The sequence below is a fragment of the Caretta caretta genome, chromosome 12 (genome assembly GCF_965140235.1).
Source record: "Caretta caretta isolate rCarCar2 chromosome 12, rCarCar1.hap1, whole genome shotgun sequence".
Taxonomy (NCBI): Eukaryota; Metazoa; Chordata; order Testudines; family Cheloniidae; genus Caretta; species Caretta caretta.
Window position 1 is genome coordinate 4,524,410 of NC_134217.1, and position 21,398 is coordinate 4,545,807.

The 21,398-nt window shown below is 56.7% G+C and overlaps 1 protein-coding gene across 3 annotated transcripts; it reads right to left on the reverse strand.

Annotated features, from left to right (window-relative positions):
• Nucleotides 1–318: 318 nt before the first annotated feature.
• ENKD1 (enkurin domain containing 1) lies at nt 319–20,254 on the reverse strand. 3 transcript variants are annotated; one of them, XM_048817055.2, is made up of 9 exons: nt 20,176–20,254; nt 16,746–16,840; nt 12,634–12,737; nt 11,271–11,495; nt 9,666–9,838; nt 7,352–7,513; nt 7,023–7,192; nt 6,104–6,240; nt 319–5,601 (listed from the first exon to the last, which is right to left on the reverse strand). In XM_048817055.2, the coding sequence occupies exons 3-9, from the start codon at nt 12,716–12,718 to the stop codon at nt 5,441–5,443; spliced, it is 1,113 nt and encodes a 370-aa protein (XP_048673012.2). In that variant the 5' UTR covers nt 12,719–12,737; nt 16,746–16,840; nt 20,176–20,254; the 3' UTR covers nt 319–5,440. The 3 variants fall into 3 exon arrangements, with proteins under 3 accessions (XP_048673012.2, XP_048673013.2, XP_048673011.2); XM_048817056.2 differs by lacking the exon at nt 20,176–20,254 and adding an exon at nt 19,241–19,419; XM_048817054.2 differs by lacking the exons at nt 16,746–16,840; nt 20,176–20,254 and adding an exon at nt 12,905–12,925.
• Between the last annotated feature and the right edge of the window lie 1,144 nt (nt 20,255–21,398).

The following is a 21,398-nucleotide window of genomic DNA, read 5'->3' on the forward strand; positions in this document are numbered from 1 at the left end:
CTGCCCTGCAGGGGCTCAAGAGTGCTGACATCAGGGCAGGCTGTTACGAAACAGGGCACAAGCCCCAAGCTGGCCGGAAGCTCTATACTTGGATTTCACCAAAGTACCCAGTGTAAACGCCTCAGGCACTAACAGTCACAACAGTCCCCTTTGGGCACACCGATCTGCCTTGGCACCCAGGTGAGTAGCTGTGTGATAGATGCTCCCTTATACCAGCAATATCCAGGTTACTTCCAGTCCCAAAGACGAGTCACTTACCCCACGTCAACTGCACCTTAGATCTCACACCAAAGACAATGCTTGTAGCAAATCCTATCATAAACTTATATACAGATTTATTAACAGGAAAAGGAAATGAGAGTCATTGACAAGGCTAAAGCAGGTAAACATAGGCCTAAAGAACATACAGAACTTGCTTATTACAGAAATGTCTATTACCTTTGGAAACTGAAGCCTGGAACTCATTTGTGCATCTAACTCAGGCTAAGCACTGGGGATCTCTCGCTTATGCCTAGAAACCTGGCCCCCAGTGTCCAAGCAACATAGACAACCAGTTCCTCCGTGTTAGGGGTTTTTAACGCCTGCCCTACTCCTGCTTTGAACTGCAACTTCAGCTGATGGGAGGAGTTCCCTTGCAAGACTACTCTTTGTGGGGGTGGGAGTCAACAATACAGTCCTTTGTCCTCTTTCATGTGTCCCACTGCTGTCAGCTGGTGTTGAGGGGCCTTCCTTAGCGGGCAGGCCGGAACACCTCCTGTTGGAGACCAGCACTTCACGCTCATTAATGGGGCTCGCTCCTGGCTGGTGATTTACACAGGTACAGAGGCTCATAATACAACTGTTCAAACATGACCTTACAGTATGGAAAGCAGCTGTTATCAGTGAGCTTAACGCAGGCAGCAACTCCCAAGCATTCAATAAAGTCTAACCCCTGAACATGCTAATACCTCTTTGAACGATATTAACACACAGAGGCGCCAGACTGATCCCAGCACGGTCTCTGTCCACGTTCAATGGAGGCATGAGCCGGCACCTGGTCTGCCAACATCACAGATGGTTCAGATTGACACTGCGTCACGGGAGAGCTCACAGCTAGTATTCTGTGCTAGAGCTCACATTCAGTGCATCCGATGAAGTGGGCTGTAGCCCACGAAAGCTTATGCTGTAATAAATTGGTTAGTCTCTAAGGTGCCACAAGTACTCCTGTTCTTTTTTTCTGTTCACCACAGCTAGTAGGTGACTTCAGGGAACCCGGAAGCAGAACGGCCAAGTGATTGCCTCTAGGAGCCTCCCTGTTCCACAAGCAAAGGAAAGCAGAAGATGCTGGAAGTGACCTGCTGGCTAGATAAGTGGGGTAGCGTGGAAGGGTTTGGTTTACTGGAACATTGGTCCACCACCTACGGGGTGAGGAGGCTGTATAGTTTGGATGACCTCCCCTTCAGTAGACAGGAAACCAATCAGTTCAGGGATAGGCTGACTACAGTAGTCTGGAGGGTGTTAAAGGGGGAGGGTAAAAGGGATGATCTGAGCGCTCATTTAGAACAACATTGAGATGTTGAGAATACAATTAACCAAGGAACCAAAGGACAGGAAGAGAAGAAATGCTTTAATTCCCTACACACTAATGCCAAGAGCCTGGGTAACAAACAAAAGGAATTGCAAGTGCTCATAGGATCATAAATTTCATCTCGCTGGTATTACTGAAACCCGGTGGGATGGGACCCATGAGTGGAATGTTAAAATCAATGGTTCTAACCTATTTAGGAAGGATTGAGTGCGCGAAAGGGGTGGGGGAATGGCACTCTGTCATGGAAAATGTGAAAGAAAATTATCTTGGATGTATATAGATCAAGGCCTAACAGATAAAGCACAAGATGGGGTATTAATTGGTGTCTGCTACAGCCCACCAAATCACAGCAGGGACCAGCACGAGTGGTTCCCTAGGCACCGACCTCTAACGTAGAAAAAAGTGCCATGTGCCATGGGGGACTTCAACCTGCGGGACACACGCTGCAAGGCTCCTGGTGCCACACTAAACCACGCTTGGCACTTCTAACCATAAACAACTATTTCCAAACTCAAACACTGTTGCTTCTAATACAGGGAAATTCTATATTAGACCTTGTCCGAATAACTAAAGAGGAACTGATCACAGAACTAAAAAAGAAGGACTCATGATTTGATCACATTTATAGTGTGCAAACAGAATAAAGTCCACAACAGAGACAGACAGACAGATAGATTAGAGACGCACACACACTTGGTGCTTCAAAAGGGCCAATTTCACAAAGCTAAAAACAGCTAGAAGCCAAATCAGCTGGGAGGACGAATTTAATCTGAACAATGTGAATGATAATTGGGAATTGTTTAAGAACACTTTACTAGATGTCCAAAAAGCCATACTTGAGGGAAAAGGCCATATTGGTTAAATCAACCTGGCTTAGAGGGCAAGTGAGGGTAGCTATAAAAAATAACCATGGAAGACAGGGGAACTTGCTAGTAATTAATATAAAGTTAGAAACTAGGAATTGTAGAAAATTGATAAGGGAAGCAAAGGGACACAAGCCAAAATCTATGGCCAGCAGAGTTAAGGACAATAAGGAGGAGTTTTTTTTAAGGTATATTAGGAACAAAAAGAAGCCTAACAATACACAAGGGGGCCATACTGCACAATTACCCAGCTGGAGTTGCTCCTTTTCCAAATTTAGCACTTGTTGGCTGATGTATTGCCCAGGGCCTTGGAGCATCAGACTGGAATGCAGCAGGGTGGATGTTCCCCCAGCCTGCCCCTGGGCCCAGTGAGGGGAAAATGCTGCCATCCTGAGCTGGCAGCAGGTCATGCTTCCCTTGCACAGGGGTAATGATGGACTGTGGGGAATCCAGTCTCGAGAGCCCAGCATTCACCCATGCGGCAGTCTCCTCCTGACACATGCGGAGCTGTGAGATTCCTGAGCCGGGGGCATTCCCCTGCTGGTTTCCCCCAGCAGCACAGAGCAGCCACAGGGCAGCATGAGCTGGTGTTTGAGTTGCTTAGGTGGGGAGGAGCAGGTGTAGGACCTGCTCAGAGTAGGCTGGGAGCTCGACCGCCTTGCCCTGGCCCCATCAGTTACAGCTCCTCTGCATTCAGCTCCTTTACCCAACTGTGGTTTTGCTGCAGCTTTTGCAACCAGTCCACCAGCTCTTCTGCCGTTTCCCTTTCCTGAAGCCGCCGCCCCAGCCCCCGAACAGCAGGGCCCCAGCAGCCGACAATTGTAACAGAGCCCCCTCCAGCACATGCCTCAGCAACTACGTTCTCCATTTAGGGGTCATCTCCCCCCCACACACACACTTTCTGCCCGCAGGCACAGGGCCCTGCCCGCTCCCATTCTCAGGGCACAAGACTGGAGATTTACAAAAACCCAGGGGGCAGATTCCAATCCCACTCCTACCCCTGGGCCGGACAATTCTGCCAGCACAGCAGGAACCGCTCGCACTCTGAGCCCGGCTATTTTATTAGGCTGCGGGGCACAGTTTGGTGCTGCGGAAGGGATTCGCATTGTCGGTGCAGCAGCACCCCCACCAAGCCAGCGTGGGGGCTGTGTGCCTGACACGCTGGTGCCTTAGCACTGCCTGCAATGGGGAGAGTCACCCATGAAGCAGGGGAACGAACCAGCTACACACCCAGCGCAAAGGCCACCATCCACCACCGCTGAGAGGGGCTGGACTCTCTACCCCTGGGAAGGGAAAGTCTCCATCTCACCCCCATCTCCTGCAGCCTCTAGAGCTCGTGGGTTACTGCACTGCCTGAAGCCTCTTTCCCCATCTTTACCAGCTAGCCCTGGTGGGAGCCTGGCTAGGGCAGTGTGGTCCAGGGCTTGCACATCACGCTCCCCCTGCTCCAGCAGCAAGACTGGGCTAGCTTCAGCAGACAGTGCGTGCCCACAAAGGCCTGGCCTGGCTTTCCCCAGACTTACAGGCCTTTAGCTGCTGCTCCTCCTCTGCCAGGAGTTTCTTCTTTCCTCCATGGCCCATTGCAAGGCAGCAGGGAGAAGCAGCACCAGCAACCACTGACAGTCCCAGACAGGAGGTCAAATCCTCAGCTGGTGGGACGGGCTGCTCAGCCTTAAGGGGCTGGTTCAGTCGCTGGGAACAGCTGGAGGCATCCCTGCCTCCCCCTCATGCAGCAGGCTTGCGCATCTGGAGGACAGCACCATCTGGCACCACACGTGCATACAGCTGGATCACCAAGGAGCATGAAAGGTGCAGACTACCCAGACTCTGCCCCCCAGCACAGCACCTGGCAGGCTCCCCCCTCAGCCCCTGGGCCCCACTGCCCAGACACCAACCAACCATGCACTGCCCCCACCTGCCAGCCAGTGCAGTGCCCAGCCAGGCATTCCCCACCCTGGGCCCTGCCAATGCCCAACACTCGACCCACTCCAGCCTCACCTGTCCACACAGCACAAAGCAGCACCCACCCAGCCCTCCCCCTCACACACACCTGCCGCACACAATACCTACAAAACCCTTTATTTAAAAGCTGTCCAACACATCCCCAGAAGGGTTCCCAAGCTCCCCCCAAGTCCCCAGTGCCAGCTCCCTGCCAGCAGGGACAAGATCCCCACACCTGGTTACTCTGCCCCTTTGCTAGTCTTGGCCTACCAAGCATCCCTCGCAGGTGGGACAAGCCGCGGCTGCAGGGCTGCCCCCCCGGCCCAGGCAGATGGCCTTTGGCAGAGGGCTGCAGGGGAGCGGTGGCCAGGCCAGAGGAGCACCGGGCAGAGGTCCAGCCTGGGCTGGCAGGGAGCTGGCTCTCAGGCCCGGCTGTGTCACACCCTCCCCAGCAGTGGGGTGCTGCAGGGTTACGCTCAGACTCTCCCAAGCCGTAGAGCTGCCGAACTCCCGCCTTAAAGGATTTCCCTCCAAACGCCCACTGTGGCTCCCAGCTCCATCCTGGGAGGAAGGCGGGCCGGAGACGGGGTGCCGGGCAGAGCGGCACAGGAATGGCTGCTCCTCCTTTTTCCCCACAAACCATCACTCCATATAAGCGAGAGGCTGGTAAGCCCAGTTGCACAGAGTGGCAGAGAGGCAGCTGAGCAGCACCGGGCCCGCAGCTTTCCAAGCAACGCTGCACAGAAGGTGCCATTGGCCAGTCTGCCCCTCAAGAGCCCCGCACCGGTCAGAGGCTGGGGCGCTGCCTTGAAGACAATGGCCCCTGGCAGCACCCCTTGGGTTCGTTTGGTGTTGTGACCCACAAGGGCCCCGCTGCCCTCTGCCGGGGGCCAGCTTGGCTGTGCGGCATTGGGCTGGGCTCTGGGAATCCCCAACGCAGGAGCTGCTGCAGCAGCCAGTGGAAGCAGATTGAGTTTGGTTTCCCTCCCCCCCAACCCACAGAGCGAAGTGACCAGGAGCCCCCGCAGCAGAGTGGCAGATCCACGCACAGCACAACCGCCCCCCTCTCTCAGGAGTCCAGCTTGATGAAGACCTTGGGCCGGGAGAAGATTTTCAGGGCCTCATCGATCTGCGACAGCTTCTTCTCCAGCTCCACCCGCCTCTTCTGAATGCTCAGGGTGTCGGCCCGCACCGGCAGCATCACAAGGTCCTTCACCAGCTGCTCCTGGCCTGCGGACGGCAGGGAGCTGGTGAGAGGGGGCACAGCCATGCCTTTCCTGCTGTAGCACTAAGCACTGGTTCTCACTCGCCGGAGACCAGCTAACAGGCCATTATGTGGTCCCCAGGGCAGCTGACCTGCTACACCCACACAAAGGCCCCTGTTCACAGAGGCAGCTTGTCACAGGGGGAAGAAGCCACCCTGCACTGAGACCCCCCCCAGAACATTGTGTCCCACTCCGCGCATCACACTTCTGCAGGCCCTTCAGCTGGAGGGAGAGGGGGCGGCTGGGCTGGGCTGGGGCTGGGGCGGGCGTCTGACTGTCCAGGGGGGAGAGGGGAGATTAGCACCATGGATCCTAGAAGAGTGACACCCCACGGCCGAGGCTAGCGCTGCAGTCAGCAGAACCGTCCTCTGGCATAGCGTGTGGCTCTGCAGAGCCGCACGGGCTCATCTCTTCCCACCCTTCCGGGGAGGCCTCTCCAGCAGGCGCCAGTGGTTCTCTCCTCTTACTCTGCTTCAGGTTGGTGAGGGTTTCCAGCCGCTCGCTCTCTGGCATCATGGTGTGACCTGGTGGCATGTCAGGGTCGGGCAGGTTTCGCTGCCGTTCCTCCATCTCCCTGCGCCAGTGATCCTTCCGCTCCAGCAGGCTGCCGAGGGAGAAGGAGGGTTTGTCAGCACGTGCGGCGAGGGAAGGGATCCAGGAAGGGCCAGATGGCCGGGGGCAAGAGGCTCAGACGGGACAGGGATGGGTGCCAGGCTCACCAATACTGGCCCAGCAGGAGCTGACTTGTCACCCTACTGAGCGACAGACTGCCCTGGAGACCATGGGCCTCAGTCTCTCCAAAGGCCTGGCACAGCACAGGCAGCGCAGCCTGCCAGCACAGGGCCAGGGCCAGGGCCAGGGCCAGGGCCAGGGCCTGATCTGGAGGAATCAGCCCTGTGGCATCTCCACACAGCCCTAGGCTCCGGGCTTTGCTCGGTCCCCTACGGGTGTCGCTCCGGAGGCCCCACCGGCCATTGTTGGACATGCTCGGCACTTAGGGGAAGTGACTCAGGCACTGAGGAGCCTTTCAATGAGACTGAGGCTCCTAAGTCACTTTGGCTCCCATTCCCAGCAGAGCTGAGCACCCGCAAGGCAACAGGAGCAGCTGACACTCAGCAGCTTCATTGCGCAGAGCCACCAGGCCGCGATGCGCAGCCTTCCCTGGCCCCGCTGCCCTGCACACAGCAGCTTCGTCGGGGATTTCGTTGGATCCTCTTGGGCCAAGCTCATTGCTGGTGCAACTGCACCGACCCCGGGAGCTCACTAGGCAGAGTGGCGAAGGAGCACGCTGCTGCGAGAGAAGCCGCTGCCGTCCCACGCACGGCGCAGCAAGTGGGTACAGGCTTGCTCGTGACAGAGGCGCCGGCTGGGCAGGAGCCTACGTACTACTGGGGCACGTGGCCCTTCTGCTTGGCGTTGTACTCCTCCTGCTCTCGGCGCTTCTGCTCCAGCACCTCGGCCAGTGACTGCAGCGAGCGCGAGCGCCGCATAGGGGCCCGCTTGGCGGTGCGGGCATTGTGGCTGACGAAGTCGACGCTGGTGCCTTCTACCTGGATCTGGAAGGAAAGGGGGCAGCATGAGAGGCCAGACAGCAGTGACCCCCCTGCACAGCATGGGGCCTTCTGCGGCTGGAGTGAAGGAACCTGTGCAGAGCGAGACGCAGGAGCGATTCTGGAGCACCAGGAGCATGGAGCCAGGGGAGCAAAGTCCCTCACCTTGGCATCAGTGTGTGGTGCTCCTGCAGCCTCTGTGTCTGTCACCGCTCTCGTTTTGGCAGGGCTGGGCGACAGCGACCGGCGTGGCTGGACCCCGGAGCCGCAGCGGGAATACGCCCGGAGGAATTTCTGAGACTCTGGGTTTGGGGGGGGAGAGCTCTCCTGTGAAATGCAGAGGGAGAGATTCATAGATTCATAGATTCATAGATATTAAGGCCAGAAGGGACCATTATGATCATCTAGTCTGACCTCCTGCACAATGCAGGCCACAGAATTTCACCCACCACTCCTAAAAAAGACCTCACACCTATATCTGTGCTATTGAAGTCCTCAAATTGTAGTTTGAAGACCTCAAGGAGCAGAGAATCCTCCAGCAAGTGACCCGTGCCCCATGCTACAGAGGAAGGCGAAAAACCTCCAGGGCCTTCCAATCTGCCCTGGAGGAAAATTCCTTCCCGACCGCAAATATGGCGATCAGCTAAACCCTGAGCATATGGGCAAGATTCATCAGCCAGATACTACAGAAAATACAGAGAGAGAGAGAGACACTACTGCTGGGACAGGGCAAACCACACGGCAAAGCCCCTCAGAGCCCAGGATCACCCAGGAGTTCCATGGTAGATGGGCGACCCCAGGCCCTGCTGCTAAATGCCACGGGAAGGTCTCCTCGAGGAGGCAGCCAAGCAGGGAACTCAGCCAGCAGGGGATACGCGGAGCCAGATCCTGCCAGTGAATTCAATGGCCTAATGCAGATTTACAATGGAGTGACACTGAAGTATGACACAGGAATCTGAAGAAGCAAACCCATGGGCTGCCAGTGAATTTAGCACTCGGACATACAGTGCCCTGAGTGCCCCCAGACAGGACTAGGCTTCACACTGCAGCCGGCTGTGGCAGGGACTAGAATACCTGTGTGACAAAGTGGGAATTTTCTGTAATCTTTTTATTATGCCTCTGCGTGCTTCAGTGTCCCTCTGCAGTTTGCATTGTCACCCAGTGGTTGCAACTAGGGCAGAGCGGGAGACCGAGGGAGGTGTCACTGGCTGGGGTGGGATGAATGGGGCATTAAAGAACTGCCTGAAACCGACCCATATCAGTGGAGGATCCAGAACAACAACAGGAGCCCCAGGGGCCGAACGACTGACACCTAGCCTGGGAAATCTCCAGTTGGAGGAACACGTGACCTCCAAGTGGGTTGTCAGGGAAGGGCTAAGTGGTGGCTTTTGGGTAGACTCAGCAACTCTCTCTGGAGATGGAATTAACAGCACCATGGCTGGGTGGAGTGCGGGCATAGCCAGGACGGACCATGTCAACCTTCACTTCTCTGTGCTGACCTAAGGAATTCCCCACAATAAACCCGGCTCTGCTGTGAAAAGCCTGCCTGGTGTCACTGCAAACACGCCCTGAGAGCGCTGTGCCCTGAAGGGGACAGTACAAGCCTCCCACAGGAGCCTGGCTGGGCTGGATTCGCTGCAGGGAGCCACGGAGAGAGACGGGGTCGCAGGTGCCCAAGGGCCCAGTTTCATGGTCACGGGCCTGTCCTGTGGAAGCGTGTGGGTCCTGGGGGTCCAGACGTGGCATAGACCAGACCCTGTGATTCTGGGACAGCCTGTTAAAATGCCAAGTGTCTAAGTCCCGAGTGGGTCTGAGCTATTAAGAGCTCTGTGCCCTTCGGACTGAGGGGCTGGGTCACTCTTCCCTTTTGATCTGGTTTCATGCATGAGACCAGCGACCCACCTGCAGAGTGGGACAGCACAGCATGGCGTGGACCCGTCCGATTCCATAGGTGAGAGCTGCAGGGCATAGACCACAGACCACAACAGCAGCTTTCCAGGCAGTGCCTCAGCGATGCCGCCATCTAGTAGCGTCGGAATGCCCTGATCTCTTCATACCAACGAGTGCTGCGTCATACCCACCTGCTGGAGCAGCCAGCTGCCATGGGGACATCTTCTAATCCCATCCCACGACAGCCACAGTGCAGAACCACAGCGGGGATTCCATTTCTTCCCAAGTTGGGCAGTGGCCAGACCCTTCCCATCACACTGAGTCACCTTTAACCGGATGTTAGCCACTGGTCTCCTCGCCAGAGCCGGGTATTCCCGCCCGGGACATGGCTCTGCTCTCACCTCTGCAGCAGCATGGGAAGGGAACACTTCATCCCCTGTGCTACTGAGCAGGGCTCTGCAGAGCTACGCATGGTCTCCCTGCAAATCGAGGTGCCCTGCCTGGTATCTCCGGGACACGCTGACTGGGCTGAGCCTCCTGGCAGCCGGGGCAATGGACCATGAAGGGCTACAGGGCAGTGGGCAGGTACCTGCAGCTTGGCCTTCACCTTGGACTCCACATTCTCATACTTCTGGGACTTCCACAGGGCCTTCATGGGTTTGGGATGGCTGTGCTCCCGCGCCAGCTCCTTCTCCTTGCATTTCCTCTGGATCTCCCTCATCCGCCTCACGTTCTCCTTCTCATGGTCCTTGGCCTCTTTCCCTGCACGCCCCAGGGAGAGACACCTTTTACCAACAAACCCTCCCGAGCCATAAGTGGGTGCCCACGACCTTTGGCACCAGAGACCAAGGCCTCTACCTAAGCTAGTCCGTTCACTGCAAACAGCAGCAAGCGGTTATCCTCCCTGTGTGCCAGCCACCAGGGGGCGATAGAATCATACCCACTGAGCCCCTTGTAAGCACACATAAGACACTGGCTTTTCTGGAGTGACTCAATTGTGCCATGACACAGAGCAACTCACTAGCACCCTCTGCTGCTGGCCCCGGGAGCGCTGCAGACAAGCGTCACACAGCCGATCAGTAGAGCCAGAAGGCTCCGCCACGCAGCTGGAGGTGGGACTGGTTTGAATCCTAGCTCTCTTGTTTGGGATCATGCGGAGACTGTCCCTCCCCCTCCACTACCTGACAGCCCAGAGAGCTGGGCCAATGCTCTAGCTCAGCATCGTGCCACAAATGCCCCAGCACCCAGGGGAGAAAACTACTGCTGGTCGCTCCTGCCCCAGGGGGAGGGTGGGATGGGGAACCACAGGCCTTCCCAGCGTGTGGGGGGCAGTGTTAACAGCAATGCCAGACTCTATGTTGGACCCATCTGCCCTTCCTGCCTGAGGGCAAACCAGACTGATTCAGAAAGGTCTAGGGTCCACAGTCAGTACTTTAGGGCAGATTCTCTGTCCTCAGCTCAGGTTGTAGAAATTACCCACAATCCTCCTGGTGGGGATTTACCCCAGACAGGGGAGTTTCCCACTGACATTCCCAGCTCCAGGACAGACAGCGGCTGGTGCACTCTGGCTGTCCTCTGCAGGCACAAGCCAGAACAATCTCCAGACAGCTGAGCTGGGGCAGCAAACAGGGGAGCCAGAACGAGGTCATAGATTCCAAGGCCAGCAGAGCCCTCCTTTGCAAGGCACTCCCCATGGCTGTTCTCACCATCCACGCATCTGGATAATCACCTTGAATCTACTTGGCTCTTGGCCTCCATGACTTCTTGTTGCAGTGAGTTCCACAGGCTAACCGTGTTGTGTAAAACACACTTCTTTTCATCTTTTCAGCTTTAAGTGTGTTGCCTCTCTATTGAACCACCATCCCGCAACCTTGAGCCAGGGTAAACTGAAGTGCTCCATTTGCTCCCAGACTGCCCCTCAGCCTGTCCTCCACCAGCAGGTCTCCTCTCCACTCTCCCTTCCTAGCCCCAGACAAAGGCCATGCTGCAGTTAGGGTGAGGCTACAACCTCAATAACCCCAGGGTACGGACACTGCTCCCATTGCAGCCCACCCAGAGCCAATCAGCCATCAACAAATCCAACCCTTGGCTATTCGGTTGGAAATCCCCACCCTAAGGCCTTGCCACTGTGTCCAATCAAAGTATTCGTTCTGCCCTTAGCCACGGTCAGCTCCAGCTGCTCAGTTGCACTTACTTTTCAGGGGAGGCTCCCTGTAGAGAGAGATCCCCTCCAGCTTCAGCAAGACCCCAACCGTCCCCTTCTGCCCCTTCTCCAGGATGTCCTGACCATTGGGGCGGATACGCGGGGCAGGATGGGCAGGGCGGGCACTGTGGCAGATGGGGTACAGGCTGGGATCTGGGGCTAGAGGGCCAGAGAAGAAGTCCAGCTTCAAGGCATTCCCTTCCAGCCTCCCTCGAGCTAGAGAGAGAAAGTGTGAGAGTCAAGATGTACAGCACCACCCCATCGCTTTCTCCCTTCATGCCCCAGGCTTGCTGTGGGCTAGCCCCATTCTGGCCAAGGAGGGCTCGGATGAGGCTGGAGCCCTAGGCGAAACTTCCACCTTGCACTGCCCCGCCCCTGCGGCAGCTCCCCGCCGCCCCCTCCCCTCAGCCGGGGGAGCCCCCCCTGCGGCAGCTCCCTGCCACCCCCTCCCCCCCTCCCCCCCGCGGCAGCTCCCTGCCACCCCCTCCCTCCCTCCCCCCCCTCGGCCCAGAGAGCCCCCCCTGTGGCAGCTCCCCGCCACCCCCTCGGCCCGGGGAGCCCCCCCTGCGGCAGCTCCCCGCCACCCCCTCCCTCCCTCCCTCTCCTCGGCCTAGGGAGCCCCCCCTGCGGCAGCTCCCCACCCCAGCTCATCTCTACTCTGCCTCGTCCCCGAGCATGCCGCCGCTTCTCCCGCCTCCCATGCTTGCGACACCAATCAGCTGTTTGGCGCGCAAGCCTGGGAGGGAGAGAAGCAGAGTGGGGCGGTGCTCAGGGGAGGAGGCGGAGCAGAGGTGAGCTGGGGCGGGGAGCAGTTCCCCTGTGCGCTGCGCGCCACCCCCCACCCCCCGGTTACTTGCTGCAGGTGGCCCTCCCCGCGCCCCCCTGCCCCAGCTCACCTCCGCTCCACCGCCGCCGCCAACCACTTGGCGCCCTAGGCAACTGCCTAGTTCGCCTAGTGGTTGCACCAGCCCTGGGCTGGAGAACCCCCTTGCCTCCCCAGCCCACCTTCTCCTAATTTCCAGCCCCGCTGCTCCTAACATCAGCCTGGTCCTGGGAGTGCTCAACATCTCAGAGGTGCCAAGCTTCTTTGCAGGCCCATTCCGTGCCCTTTGGAGCAGAGCGTGCTGGCTCTGCAGGAACCCCCAGCCCCTGCCTGCCTGCACTGGAGGACTTGGGGGAAGCCAGGCCAAAGAAAAGCCCTCTGGCCTGGCACCTCAATGGGCCACCATGCTGGCCCCCTCCATGGATCCAGTGTGACTGTGCAGCAAAATGGGACTACGGACGGGAAGGCTTTAATGAGAACAAGCCACCCCATGACTGTGTAGGACCCCATCCATCCTCCACCGGCACTCACCTGACAGGGGGCGTTTGTAATAATCTGGGAACAGCGTGGGGTCGGGAGGGATGGGTCCTGAGATCCTGGAAGGTCCCTCAGACATCTCGGCCACGGCTCTGCAGCTGCAATCGACAAGCAGACGTCATTGGAAAGAGAAACCAGCTGGGTTTTTCCTGGGAATCATTTACCAGCCACATATTTAATATTTAAATACATCTGGGCTGCTGCTCTTTGCTGGAGACACCCAGCTAGGGAAAACAAACACCCACCCTCCAATCTGGACACTGACCAAGCTGCAGGCATCACTTGGGAACCCCACCAGGTAGTGAGTGACCAGAACGGCTCCCCCACGCAAAGCATCCATGTTTGCTGCTGTACTCTGCCAAGCTAGGAGTGGACGACGGGATGTATCACATGATAAATTGCCCTGTTCTGTTCATTCCCTCTGAAGCATCTGGCACTGGCTACTGTGGAAGACAGGATACTGGGCTAGATAGATCACTGGTCTGACCCAGTATGGCCGTTCTTATGGCATCTTCCCTTTGCCAGAGGTCGCTTGGCTCACGCGCTGTCACCGTGGGTTTTCTCTGCAGCGTGACTGTAAGAATGGCCCTATCTCACTCCCCAGGAGTATCAGAGGCTCAGCTGCTCACTGCAGGGACTGAGATAGGTACGTGCTGCTTTGGAGTGCGAGAGGGTTTCTCTCGGGGCCCCATGAGTAGAACTGATGGCCAAGGTTCTCCAGCCATGGCCGTCTCATGCTGCTGTGGGGCTTGGCCTGCTTTGTTCCATCGGAGGCTGCTTTTGCCCCTGCTGCAGCCCTGAGCTCGGAGCATGCATTGTAGCTTAAAGCCTTAGCTCCCTCTAAGGGTGCAATACCAAACCCATTCCGGGAACAATGCATGAGAAGGAAAGTGCCCAGCCTGACCCTCAGATTCCAGGGAGTGGGCTGGGCTGGCTGCTTAGTTATCAGTTAGACAGATTTGCTGCAGCCTGACTTGGTCACACATAGGCCTGTGATGCCACTTGTACAGTCACTCTTCAGGGCAGAACCTCATTTTGCACCCTGGTCACAACTGCACCTGCTGGTTCTCTTTAGCCCCAAGAGCCGGTCAGGCATTAGATCTCCGACACGGGAGCAGCCAGCACCTCTCCCCTTGCAGCGCCGAAGGAAGCCCTCCAGAGAGCCCCATATCACCAGGGGGGACATGTGCTCACTCACTGAGACTCGCTCCCCACTCAGAAAATCATAATAAAACTGGGCCAGGCCCTGAGCCAAACTGAGCAGCATCAACTCCCTGGGACTTTGGGACGGAATCAGGCCGCAGCCCTGGATAGCAGAGTTTGGAAGGTTCAACAATCGTCACAGATAGGCGAGCCCTCCAGAGGGAAGAGTCCTTCCCACCGACCCTGCATCTCGGCACCACTGCGCTGTGATGCGTGGTAGCAAGGAGAGCACAGTGATGCTCCAGGGATAGGCAGGGTCATAGAATATCAGGGTTGGAAGGGACCTCAGGAGGTCATCTAGTCCAACCCCCTGCTCAAAGCAGGACCGATCCCCAACTAAATCATCCCAGCCAGGGCTTTCTCAAGCCTGACCTTAAAAATATCTAAGGAAGGAGATTCCACCACCTCCCTAGGTAACACATTCCAGTGTTTCACCACCCTCCTAGTGAAAAAGTTTTTCCTAATATCCAACCTAAATCTCCCCCACTGCAACTTGAGACCATTACTCCTTGTTCTGTCATCAGCTACCACTGAGAACAGTCTAGATCCATCCTCTTTGGAACCCCCTTTCAGGTAGTTGAAAGCAGCTATCAAATCCCCCCTCATTCTTCTCTTCCGCAGACTAAACGATCCAAGTTCCCTCAGCCTCTCCTCATAAGTCATGTGTTCCAGTCCCCTAATCATTTTTGTTGCCCTCCGCTGGACTCTTTTCAATTTTTCCACATCCTTCTTGTAATGTGGGGCCCAAAACTGGACACAGTACTCCAGATGAGGCCTCACCAATGTCGAATAGAGGGGAACGATCACATCCCTCGATCTGCTGGCAATGCCCCTACATATACATCCCAAAATGCCATTGGCCTTCTTGGAAATAAGGGCACACTGGTGACTCATATCCAGCTTCTTGTCCACTGTCACCCCTAGGTCCTTTTCTGCAGAACTGCTGCCGAGCCATTGGGTCCCCAATTCCATTTACAAGCCAATGAATTATTGATACAGAGCGGGGATAAGAAGGCCTATGATGCTAACAGCTAATCCGCCTAAGCCTGCCGTCATGGAGGTACAGCTCTTACTGGAATGAGACCCATTAGCAAAGAGCTAATTATTGCCCCCCAGGGGCTAATGCAGCAGTGACAAATGCGGCGACAGTTACATGTCTGTAAGAGAGCATAAGGGCTTGTCAACACATGGAGCTATTCTGGAACAGCTCCAGCTGTGGACACTCCTACTCTGGAATAAGAGTGCCTTGTTCCGGTTTCGCTTCATCCACTTTCAAAACCTTGGCCTAGAAGGTCTCACTGTCAGCCTTTCCCCTCCTGGCAATGTCCCTCGTTCGAGCCAGTCCCTGTTCCATAAGAAAGCCACCAGCAGAGCAACACGCACTGTCAGAGCAAAGCAAAGGCAGCTGCGCACCGTTATCAGCCGAGCCCTGATAACGGTGGAAATCAGCAAGAGAGATCACGCAGCATCGATAGAAAATTTGTCACAGAGATTAACACAAAAGAACTGTGAGCAGAAGTACATTTATAGCCTATTATGAAAGACATAATCCAGCGGATTTTGGAGTCCACTGGCCCCAAAGCCAGGAGGGAGCCATGATTCAACTGGAGGGCTGTGATAGCAGCAGCAGGGCCTCCCAAGTGAATTCAAAGGCCCATTTCAGACCTATCCCATCTTTCCCTTTCTATTCTCTCTCTCGAGGATTAAAACAGATGGAGCATTTCCTGTGCCTGGCCTTGCTGTGCAAATAGTCTTCCAAATGAGGCAGGGTGACTTCCACTGCCTGGAATGCCGCATGAGCTGGTGGCAGATCAGAGAGGGAAGGGGCAGAAGAGTGCCACTTGGAGCTGCTGGCATTACTCCTGCCCTGGGAGACACAGGGCAAATTCAGAGCCAGCAGGGAAGGCGCTGTACATCACTGGAATCTGAGCCTGCTCCCATCCACATCAGTGGCTGAAATTTCCCCAACTTCAGTGACAGCAGGAGCAGGCCCGAGGCCGTCAGAAAGCAGTTCTGGGTGGGTTTAATGTGGGGGCAAGGGAGGTGGCAGGAAAAGCAGTTGGCAGGAGAGGTGGAATGGGAGCCCACCCTCCCCTGCCAACAGGAGCTTTCCCAACCCCGAAGTTATACTTGATGTGCAATTCGCTTCACAGCTCAGAGCTCCCATGACTCCAGCCTCATGTGTACAGTTCCCCACTCACTGTTCCATGCAGAGAGCAACCAGACAGAGCAGGACTCTGCCTTTAACCCCTTCCTGTTGGAAGTTGGTGCTGGTGAGAGCTGTCCACTGCAGCCATGGAGACTGCAGGCCTCACTGTACCCTCTGCCCTGCCACTGGGCCTCCAAGGCCTGTTTGCAGAGAGGCTGAGGAGCAGCCAATTACAGCCAATTGTGCTGGTGGCTTTTGCATGGGGACATCTGTTCCCTAGGAGCTGGACAGGTCTCCACGCACAGGAACAAAGCCAGCTTAGCAGTTATGTTCTTTCCAACAAGCAGAAATTACACCCTGCAGCAACAGCCTAGAAGAAGGAGGAAAACGGGGCTCTCTTCCAAAAGGGATGGTAGGAGGGTACTCAGGTACCTCCCTGAGAGGAGGCTGGGGAGGCAGCAGCATCCTCTCAATGCTCCAAGGACAAGGGGATTGTACGTCCTGTGGCCAGAGCAGGTAGGATAACGTAGTAGGGCTACATCAAGGTCTGCAGCTCCCTCATCTTTAACCTAGGGTGCACGGACCGTGCAGAGATTACGGGACCCAGCATTCAATGATCCAGCCACTTGGATGAAGATGGAGCATTGCATGCTGGGATCTGTAGAGGCCACACCTCTCCTATAAGAGATATGGGAAGGGGATGCAGATCTCCACTGGGCAATGTTCTGGTGTCCCAGAGATCAGGTTTCTTTACCTTTTACTTCACAGGTGACAGGAGGAGAGAGATGTCAGGAAGCAGCCAGAGGACTCGCTGTGTGTATCAGCCAATGGTTCCCACAGACCATCCACCTGGAAACGATGCAACGAAAATCACTTGTACGCAGCAGCTCGGACCAGCCAGCGATCACACAGCACTTTGCAAAGGTAGATGCAATTATCCTCATTCCACCGATTCACGGTGTGAGCCACTGAAGCCCTGAAAAGCCCAAGATCCTGCTACTGGAGAGGTCAGCCAGCTGCCCTACATCTCACTGAACACCCAATGTTGATGGCTTTCAGCCATACAAAAGAAGACCTCTAGTTAAATATAGTTGGATTGGAATTAGCTCTCATTTGTAGTCCCCACCTTTGGGGGAGAAACTAGCGGCCTTCCCTGCCCCCAATTTCCCAGGTGGAGTAGGAGGCTTGGGTTTAACCCTGGCCTATCCTAAAGGAAATTCCAGCAGCCTCCATTAAAATAATTCAGCTGATCTCAGCTAGCTTCTGGTGGTTTCTCCTAGAGCACTACATAGCTTTGGTCCCCTAGATGGCCAACCAGAACCAATGGGAACCAAGCTGAAAATTTTCAAATGAGATTTCAGCTGAGGTTACAATATCACCCTCTCTGAGCACTGGGCACAAAGGAGCTGGGCACAAAGGAGCACTGGAGCTGGAAGTTCTTATTTCCATACCGAGGGTCTCTGACAGGATGGCACCTGAGGTGACTTGCCCCTCCCGCCACTAGCACCACTGCCGCTACACTGCTCTGTTAGGCCCACTAGCCTCGGCGTGTCTCCCCGAGCTGGAGTGTACATCTTCCAGCTCCAGGGCAGGCATATCCTAAGCAATGGTCCCCAAACTGTGGGGTGAGCCCCCGAGAGGGAGGAACAGTGGGAGGGCACAGCAGGCCCAGGCCAGCCCCCACAGGGTGGGAGGAAATCACCACCCAGCCCTGCTTTACCCCCAGCTCCACTCCCCAGCTGTGGCCCTGGCCTTGGGCCCAGACCCACCCCAGCCACGGCCCCGGCCTCAGTCCTGGCTCTGCTCCCCGCCGCGGCCCCGGCCTCAGCCCCAGGCCCCAGCTGCAGCTCTGGCCCCAGGCCCTGGCCCTGCTCCCTGCATGGCTCTGGGCTCAACCTTGGCCCCTGCCTGCAGCTCCCAAGGTGGCATGGACAGCTCACATAATGGGTAAGGCGGGGCACTGCCCTAAGCCCATTGCCTGGAGACCTCTAAGGGAAGGCTCACTGGGAAAGCATTTTGATTGATTGGCCAAAGTCCATAGTATTCTACCGCATACACACAGCCCTTCAGAGACATCCAAGAATGAGGGACCACTTCTTGTCCTTAACTGCTGCAGGGTGTTACTGCGTGCTGTTCAACAGCTGTCACATTCCACTCCAGAAGTGGCTGTATTTCGGTAGGAGAGGAGTGTTCCCCAGCTACAGCGTGTATAGTGCTTTGGGGTTCCCGGAGACGAAAGGTGCTACAGAAATGGATGCCATTCTCTCTCTTTCATATTTTTATACAGCCCCTCTCCCTGGAGGATCTCCAGTCTATCGCTACTGTATACTACCATGGCCACAAAAAACTGTAACTGACATGACCTGGACAGTTGCTGACAAGGGCTGAAGCAAAGGTGAGTGAGAGAGACCCTCCCTGACCACTATGACCTGTTCCCCAGATTATCTCTTTCCACTGTAATCTCCTCCACTGGCCAATGATTGCTGCCTTCCAACCACTTTTCAATTTACAGCTGCCCAGCACTAGAGCCTCTGGAGTTATTTAATCCTGCCCCCCTTTCACACTGCCCCACTACACACCAAGCCCTGGAAATACCCTTGCTATGAACACACACCACACATGCTGCTCAAAGCTCAGTAGTCGGAATAGAACCAGGTGTTCAAAGTCCCGCTGGGGACAGGTTACTGGTATGACCAAGTAGGGGGAGCCCCTTTATCTGCGTCCTTTATTGCTAGCGCTGTAACCTCCTCTCGTATCTCCCACTTGGTGCTCCCAGCGCACGTTAGAACTATCAACCAACCTGCACAGCTCCCTAGTGGGGTACATTGGCATGGCTCCTCCTTTCCACACAGGGCAACTGAAGGCCCAAGAAAAGAGATTTTGCCGCTGCCACTGGCCAAGCCAGAAATAGAACCCAGGAGTCCTGGAGTTCCCAGTCTCCTTCTCCAACCACTAGACCCCACACCCTTCCCACTGGAATTATGAACAAACAAGCTCCAGCCACCTGATTCCCACCAGCCGGCCAAGCAGCATCTGGCCAGGCGTCCGTGCAACAGCAATGGCACTGTGCTCTTGGCCATGTACCAGCCTTGGCATTTGTGCTTTATTTATTTTGCTGGCTTGGAGGGCAAACCGCTTCCAGGCAGAATGCAAACAAAGCACCCCCAATCAACGGGCAAAAAGCCAGGGGAGCCGGTTACTGGTGGGGTCAGGAGCCCTGGGGGAGGAGGGGTGAGCAGGGATTAGTACCCGTCTTTCGGTGTGCCTGGTGAATGTGGCAGAGCCCCCAGGGTGCTGGCCCCCCGCAGCAGAGCTCTGTGCTGGAGCATGGGCTAGGCGCGGGGCCAAAGGGAGCCAGCCCCTGCAGCGTCCCGGGCGGCCTGGGCATGCTGGGGTCCAAGCGGGACACTCCTGGCTCCACCTGGCTCCTCAGGGAGGAGGGTCCCTACCCAGGGAAGGAGGGGGGTCAGGGGCTGAGCAGGCTTGGGGCCCCTGGACACTGTGGGGTCCCCCAGCAGTATGGGGCCCCTGCTCCGAGGCAGAGCCTGCAACAGGGAGTCTGTGCCAACCTGCCGGCATCACAGACCAGATGCCCCCACAGCGTAGCGGGTGCCCCGCCCTGACCCCCCCATAGTGTGAGGTGCCCCCACGCATACCCCCGACCCCCCACAGCACAGGGGGTGCCCCGACCTGACCCCCCATAGTGTGAGGTGCCCCCACGCATACCCCCGACCCCCCACAGCACGGGGGGTGCCCCGACCTGACCCCCCATACCCCCGACCCCCCATAGCACAGGGGGGTGCCCCGACCTGACCCCCCCATACCCCCGACCCCCCACAGCACGGGGGGTGCCCCGACCTGACCCCCCATACCCCCGACCCCCCACAGCACGGGGGGGTGCCCCGACCTGACCCCCCATAGTGTGAGGTGCCCCCACCCATACCCCCGACCCCCCATAGCACAGGGGGGTACCCCGACCTGACCCCCCCATACCCCCGACCCCCCACAGCACGGGGGGTGCCCCGACCTGACCCCCACCCCACAGCATAGGGGGGCGCCCTGCCCCGAGCTCCCCATAACGCAGAGGTGCCCCCCCTCATTCCCCCACATCGCCGGGGGGGGGGCCGGCCCCGCCCCCCACGGCGCGGCGTCCCCCCCCCAGGCCCCCCGTGCCCGGCACTGACCGGCTCGCGCTCTCAGGCGGTTACACGCCCCCCCCCCCGCTTCTCCAGGCAACAACGTCGCCGCCGCCGCTTCCGGCCGCCGCGGGGGCTGCTGGGAGCTGTAGTTCGCTGCCCGGCCGGTCCAGCAGCGCCCCCTGCCGGGCTCAGCCCAGGTGACTGACGCCGCAGCCCTGCAGGTGGAGCGGTGGCCGGAGGGGCCTGATTTGGCGACAGGGGCCGTGTCGTGATTCGCCTTAACCCCCCCCCCGCCCCCAATTCCGTGTCGTGACCCCCCCTCCTCTGTGTCGCTCCCACTGGATTCCATGCCGTGACCCCCCCATTCTCTGTCTTGCTCCCACCGGATTCCATGCCGTGACCCCCCCATTCTCTGTCTTGCTCCCCTCCCCCCCGATTCCCTGTTGTGACCCCCCCTTCCATGTCATGATTGCCCCCCTGGTTCCGCCGCGCGAGTGTGTGGACTTGTTCATTCAAGGGGGGAAGAACGTTAAACTCCAAACATTTCACTCTGATATTTTCTAAGCCAAACATTGGGCTGGTTGGGTGTGAAATGACTCTTTGCTTCACTTCGGCCTTGAATTTTATATTGTTTTTAAACCCAAAAATTATCTCATGTGAAACAAACGTTTTGATTTTTGTAACACACACATAAAAGCCTTTCATCTCACCCAGCACAATCACTTTCCAACTTGTTGATTTGCCCAAAACCTTGGGAATTTTCACTTTCACTCCAACCCAAACATTTTGCTTTTTTAAACAACCAACGAACTGGAAAATCCATAATTCCCTCATTTCTTATCCTCCCCTCCCCACTCTGCCTCATTCAGGACCCAGCAACAGCCAGTGCCCTTAGCTCAGTATGGCCCTGAGAATTTCACACGAGCTCAGCTCTGCGCTGATTGGGCTGCAAGTGGCCCAAGTGGGCTGCAAGTGGCCCACGGGCCGCAGATTGAGAACCACTGCCCTAGCTTAATGCACACCCCATACCCCAGTGAAATCTTACCATCTCCAGAGCTCAGCATGGTATAGAGAGTCATGGGACCTTTGGTGTTTTTCTTCAAGCCCCAGCTCCCAGAGTCATGGGATTATGACACACTTAGTTAGCAATTTTAAAAATGTCTATAAGGCTTTGGCTACACGGGAAAGCTGCACTGACGTAACTAAAAGTGAGATTTTAAACTGCATTAGTGAGACTCCTACAGCCCCATGTAAATGCGCTCCTTTCA